Consider the following 6,805-nt stretch of genomic DNA (forward strand, 5'->3'; position numbering starts at 1 on the left):
TATGTATGTGTGTGTGTGTGTGTATGTGTATGTATATATGTGTGTGTGTGTGTGTGTATGTATATATCAATCAATCAATCAATTTTTTTATATAGCGCCAAATCACAACAAACAGTTGCCCCAAGGCGCTTTATATTGTAAGGCAAAGCCATACAATAATTATGTAAAACCCCAACGGTCAAAACAACCCCCTGTGAGCAAGCACTTGGCTACAGTGGGAAGGAAAAACTCCCTTTTAACAGGAAGAAACCTCCAGCAGAACCAGGCTCAGGGAGGGGCAGTCTTCTGCTGGGACTGGTTGGGGCTGAGGGAGAGAACCAGGAAAAAGACATGCTGTGGAGGGGAGCAGAGATCGATCACTAATGATTAAATGCAGAGTGGTGCATACAGAGCAAAAAGAGAAAGAAACAGTGCATCATGGGAACCCCCCAGCAGTCTAAGTCTATAGCAGCATAACTAAGGGATGGTTCAGGGTCACCTGATCCAGCCCTAACTATAAGCTTTAGCAAAAAGGAAAGTTTTAAGCCTAATCTTAAAAGTAGAGAGGGTGTCTGTCTCCCTGATCTGAATTGGGAGCTGGTTCCACAGGAGAGGAGCCTGAAAGCTGAAGGCTCTGCCTCCCATTCTACTCTTACAAACCCTAGGAACTACAAGTAAGCCTGCAGTCTGAGAGCGAAGCGCTCTGTTGGGGTGATATGGTACTACGAGGTCCCTAAGATAAGATCGGACCTGATTATTCAAAACCTTATAAGTAAGAAGAAGAATTTTAAATTCTATTCTAGAATTAACAGGAAGCCAATGAAGAGAGGCCAATATGGGTGAGATATGCTCTCTCCTTCTAGTCCCCGTTAGTACTCTAGCTGCAGCATTTTGAATTAACTGAAGGCTTTTTAGGGAACTTTTAGGACAACCTGATAATAATGAATTACAATAGTCCAGCCTAGAGGAAATAAATGCATGAATTAGTTTTTCAGCATCACTCTGAGACAAGACCTTTCTGATTTTAGAGATATTGCGTAAATGCAAAAAAGCAGTCCTACATATTTGTTTAATATGCGCTTTGAATGACATATCCTGATCAAAAATGACTCCAAGATTTCTCACAGTATTACTAGAGGTCAGGGTAATGCCATCCAGAGTAAGGATCTGGTTAGACACCATGTTTCTAAGATTTGTGGGGCCAAGTACAATAACTTCAGTTTTATCTGAGTTTAAAAGCAGGAAATTAGAGGTCATCCATGTCTTTATGTCTGTAAGACAATCCTGCAGTTTAGCTAATTGGTGTGTGTCTTCTGGCTTCATGGATAGATAAAGCTGGGTATCATCTGCGTAACAATGAAAATTTAAGCAATACCATCTAATAATACTGCCTAAGGGAAGCATGTATAAAGTGAATAAAATTGGTCCTAGCACAGAACCTTGTGGAACTCCATAATTAACTTTAGTCTGTGAAGACGATTCCCCATTTACATGAACAATTGTAATCTATTAGACAAATATGATTCAAACCACCGCAGCACAGTGCCTTTAATACCTATGGCATGCTCTAATCTCTGTAATAAAATTTTATGGTCAACAGTATCAAAAGCAGCACTGAGGTCTAACAGAACAAGCACAGAGATGAGTCCACTGTCCGAGGCCATAAGAAGATCATTTGTAACCTTCACTAATGCTGTTTCTGTACTATGATGAATTCTAAAACCTGACTGAAACTCTTCAAATAGACCATTCCTCTGCAGATGATCAGTTAGCTGTTTTACAACTACCCTTTCAAGAATTTTTGAGAGAAAAGGAAGGTTGGAGATTGGCCTATAATTAGCTAAGATAGCTGGGTCAAGTGATGGCTTTTTAAGTAATGGTTTAATTACTGCCACCTTAAAAGCCTGTGGTACATAGCCAACTAACAAAGATAGATTGATCATATTTAAGATCGAAGCATTAATTAATGGTAGGGCTTCCTTGAGCAGCCTGGTAGGAATGGGGTCTAATAAACATGTTGATGGTTTGGATGAAGTAACTAATGAAAATAACTCAGACAGAACAATCGGAGAGAAAGAGTCTAACCAAATACCGGCATCACTGAAAGCAGCCAAAGATAACGATACGTCTTTGAGATGGTTATGAGTAATTTTTTCTCTAATAGTTAAAATTTTGTTAGCAAAGAAAGTCATGAAGTCATTACTAGTTAAAGTTAATGGAATACTCAGATCAATAGAGCTCTGACTCTTTGTCAGCCTGGCTACAGTGCTGAAAAGAAACCTGGGGTTGTTCTTATTTTCTTCAATTAGTGATGAGTAGAAAGATGTCCTAGCTTTACGGAGGGCTTTTTTATAGAGCAACAGACTCTTTTTCCAGGCTAAGTGAAGATCTTCTAAATTAGTGAGATGCCATTTCCTCTCCAACTTACGGGTTATCTGCTTTAAGCTACGAGTTTGTGAGTTATACCACAGAGTCAGGCACTTCTGATTTAAAGCTCTCTTTTTCAGAGGAGCTACAGCATCCAAAGTTGTCTTCAATGAGGATGTAAAACTATTGACGAGATACTCTATCTCCCTTACAGAGTTTAGGTAGCTACTCTGCACTGTGTTGTTATATGGCATTAGAGAACATAAAGAAGGAATCATATCCTTAAACCTAGTTACAGCGCTTTCTGAAAGACTTCTAGTGTAATGAAACTTATTCCCTACTGCTGGGTAGTCCATCAGAGTAAATGTAAATGTTATTAAAAAATGATCAGACAGAAGGGAGTTTTCAGGGAATACTGTTAAGTCTTCTATTTCCATACCATAAGTCAGAACAAGATCTAAGATATGATTAAAGTGGTGGGTGGACTCATTTACTTTTTGAGCAAAGCCAATAGAGTCTAATAATAGATTAAATGCAGTGTTGAGGCTGTCATTCTCAGCATCTGTGTGGATGTTAAAATCGCCCACTATAACTATCTTATCTGAGCTAAGCACTAAGTCAGACAAAAGGTCTGAAAATTCACAGAGAAACTCACAGTAACGACCAGGTGGACGATAGATAATAACAAATAAAACTGGTTTTTGGGACTTCCAATTTGGATGGACAAGACTAAGAGACAAGCTTTCAAATGAATTAAAGCTCTGTCTGGGTTTTTGATTAATTAATAAGCTGGAATGGAAGATTGCTGCTAATCCTCCGCCCCTGTGTGTGTGTGTGTGTGTGTGTGTATATATATATATATACACACACACACACACACACACACACATATATATATATGTATATATATGTATGTATGTATATAAATAAAGTCATGTTCTTAGTTTTTCTGTGTCGTTAACAAACATCAGGTGTGTTTAAAACAAACACTTTGGCTTCACCGGAACCAGATTCTTGTCCAGAAGGGAACAAAACGTCTGGTGTTTCTCATGTGTCATAGGGTGTTTTGATGGTTTCCCTACTCAAGTAAAGAGTACCGAATTGATAAATTACTGTTACCTTCTTCCTGGTGTTTGGGGCGGAGTTACGGGAGCGTGGCGGTGCGCGTCACATTAACGTGTGGTAACGTCCTGTCTTTGTGTTTCAGTGCGGCGGACTCTGAGGAGCGGACTCACTGTGGAAGTGGTTCAGGCTCTGGGACTCGACAAGACTGCAGACAGAGTTTGAACACAAACCGATCACTTGATTGATCAGTGAATATGGTTGATCTGATGAGGCAAAATATGGCAACTAACGGGACTGTGGAATTTCCCAGAAGTCAGTTCTCCTACAGGAGGAGGAGCCTCAAGCTGCTGTAACATTGAAACAGAACCCGTCTCAACAAAAAACAAACATTTCAGATGTTTTCGTTGTAAAAGACGTTTGCATGAGTAAATGTGTATTTTTATTTATTCTTTAACTGCAGTCATACTGTAAGTCTTCACAGCTCTTCTTCCCTCTGAACGCTGCGACTCGTTACGTTTTTATGCTTTATTTTGGTAGTGTGTGTGTGTGTGTGTGTGTGTAATATTCCAGGTGTTTTGGAGAAATGATCCTTACAATAAAAAAAAAATTGAAAAGTTCTGCAATATTTAATCCAAACATCCTTTTAAACCTGAAAGGATGTTGTTAGCCATGTTAGCATCTGCCAGTCTGCCTCTTTAGTTATCGTGCTAACATCCGAAACACAAACCTGTTAGCACACCTGACTGTCAGCAACCGAAGACAATAATCTAGTTTTGAGCATTTTTAGTGTTTAACTACTGGAGTATTACTGAGTAATGTTAGCATTACTTTTTCACACAATTATCTGTAGCATGCTAACATTGTCCTCAGTTAGCGCTACACACTGTTAATATGTTTGCTCACATCGTTAAATTTGGGGGGGGGTGATTTGTTTAACAACTGAAGCAGAAATACTACATTAGCAGTACTGTGCTAATGTTTGCCCGTTAGCTTAATAGTGTATGTACCAGGTTATTGTGTTTGTATTGGTCTGTGTGCATTCCTGCTAAACTCAGCATGCTAACAGTAGGTATATCAAAATTGATCAAAAAATGATTACCGCCTCAGTCGTATGTTCAGGTGTTGTTAGCATGTCGGCATTATGTCACGTGCTAATGTTCATTGTCACGCTAACGTCAATGTTTTTTTTTTTTTAAATGGCCGTAAGAAGCCGTTTTAAGCAGCTAGGCGTCGTTTAGCGTCACGGTGCCACGGTCGTGGAGATTTTAACTTAATGTTTTTTGTTGTTGTTTTTGGTTTTTTGGGGGTTTTTTTTGCTCACAGTTGAACAAAAACAGAAAATATTGTATGTTGCTTCAGTTTTACTCGAACACACAAATGTGTCATATAATAGCTAAAAGAGCTGACAAAGCAAACGTTACCGTGGGAGGAGTTTGAGTGACCTTTTCTTTTATGTTCATCTGAGCATCGTAAATGGCGCCATCATCAGGCTGTTTGATGAATCTGTGTTCTTATTCTGAATTTAGCTCCTGGAGGAAATCTGTTACAAACCAAAATGCTGGAACAGAAAAAAGCGAGTTTGTTTAAAGGTGGAAATTGTTATAAATGTAAAATTCATTTGATTAAAAATGGCACCACTTGCACACGTGCACACTCAGACACGTGCACACTTACCCTGGGTGAATTGTACTTGTTAACTAATTTAGAACTTTGTGTTTTTCCCGCATTGAGGTCTTAATGCTTTCTGCCAACATAATTCACGTTTTGGGTTTTTTTTGTTGTTTGTTTTTTTGTTGTTTGTTTTTTGTGAATCACAAAGTTGCTGTCACACTCGCGGAGGAGACGTGTCTGAAGGACAAAGACGGTTTTAATTTCAAGGACAAAGACTTTCTGCAGAAATCTTCAAACCCAAAGCTGAATGTGTTCAAAGTGCAATTAATTAATAAAGATTTTTTTTTAAACCAGCAGGACTGTTGTTTATTTCTCTTTTTAAATGTTAATGTCCACAGACGCACTGGCACGTTTGGATCAACTTTTCATTTTATTAATAAATCAATGACTGAATATTAGAGATTAATCTGTCACATGGTCCTGTGACGTGTGTGTGTGTGTGTGTGTGTGTGTGTGTGTGTGTGTGTGTGTGTGTGTGTGTGTGTGTGTGTGTGTGTGTGTGTGTGTGTGTGTGTGTGTGTGTGTGTGTGTTGGTGAAGGATAAAGTGGTTCACTCTGGTGAACCACGGAACCTGATCAAACGGTACTTTTTTCTCTGCTTTTGAGTGAAACATATTGTCTGCAGGTACTTGCATTTAACCACTAGGTGGCGACAAATAGCTATCAAAGACTTCATAAATTCTTGCTGATTTTATTCTTGAACCCTTTTAAGTTTCAACAGGATCAGAAGCCTTTAGATTAAATTTCAGAAAAATGTTAATGTATCAGTACAATTTAGAGAATTATGACTTTAAGAGGTAAAACGTCAGAATCTGAAACCAAATTCAGTAACAATTCTATTGATTTAAGTGTTTTCATATCTAAACCTTTAAACACAGATAGTGAATCTGATTTGTAATTGTTTTTGTGGAAACATTTTGTTTTACCACTTAATTCTCCCAGATATTCAAGTAAATATAAAATAACGTTTTGATATCACTTTAGTGAAATAAAACCCAGATAATTGTGGTATTTTTAGCAGAAAAACTAAAATTGTAAACTCATGACCTGCTCAGTGAGAGGAAAGTGTGAACATCAGGCTGAGCGTGAAGCTCTCACACTAACTGCAGCCGCCTGTGAAGACGGACGCGCCCAGGGTGACGTTATATCATGTCCCCACGTCACCTCCGGCTACACCTCTGTGCATTCAGCAACTCTCCAGAATCTCACTTTTGTGCACGCAAAAAATAAAATCCTGGCAGCGTTTCCACGATGGGCAGATTGTTGCTGAAACACACCTTTAACACAGACCAGCGAATCCTGTTTGAAACGACAAACCTCACTCAGAATTTTCCTGCCAAAAAAAAAAAAAGAATCAAGACTGCAGGACTTCTGCAAAGACGAATGTATAATGTATGGTAAAGATGAATATGATGTCTTGTTTAACTGTATAAAATTGTAATTCCATGGAAGGATGAAATTTTACAAAGAATGAAGTGATTGAAAACGTGCATCTATGATCAGGTCTGGGATCATGTGTACCTAAGTATTCACAGTCTGTTCAATACTTTGTTGATGGCTTCCGGTGACGTCATGAAAGAGAAAGCAGCTTGATCTCTGAGCTCCGGAGAGAAAACCCAAAACTAGCTAGAAACAAAAAGTAAACTGCACTACGGCCATATTAAGAGACCCGAAGATGTCCGCTGCAAGAAAAGAAACGAGCTACGAAAAAGGATGAAAAACG

General features: G+C 38.7%; 1 protein-coding gene across 1 annotated transcript in view; it reads left to right on the forward strand.

The window, feature by feature from the left end:
- Positions 1-5,372, forward strand: part of fhod1 (formin homology 2 domain containing 1) — a 91,274-nt gene extending 85,902 nt beyond the window's left edge. The window contains 1 exon segment of the mRNA XM_034182963.1: positions 3,554-5,372. Within this exon segment, the coding sequence (XP_034038854.1) occupies positions 3,554-3,633 (80 nt within the window). The 3' untranslated portion in view covers positions 3,634-5,372.
- The last annotated feature ends 1,433 nt before the right edge of the window (positions 5,373-6,805 follow it).

The sequence above is a fragment of the Thalassophryne amazonica genome, chromosome 2 (genome assembly GCF_902500255.1).
Source record: "Thalassophryne amazonica chromosome 2, fThaAma1.1, whole genome shotgun sequence".
Taxonomy (NCBI): Eukaryota; Metazoa; Chordata; class Actinopteri; order Batrachoidiformes; family Batrachoididae; genus Thalassophryne; species Thalassophryne amazonica.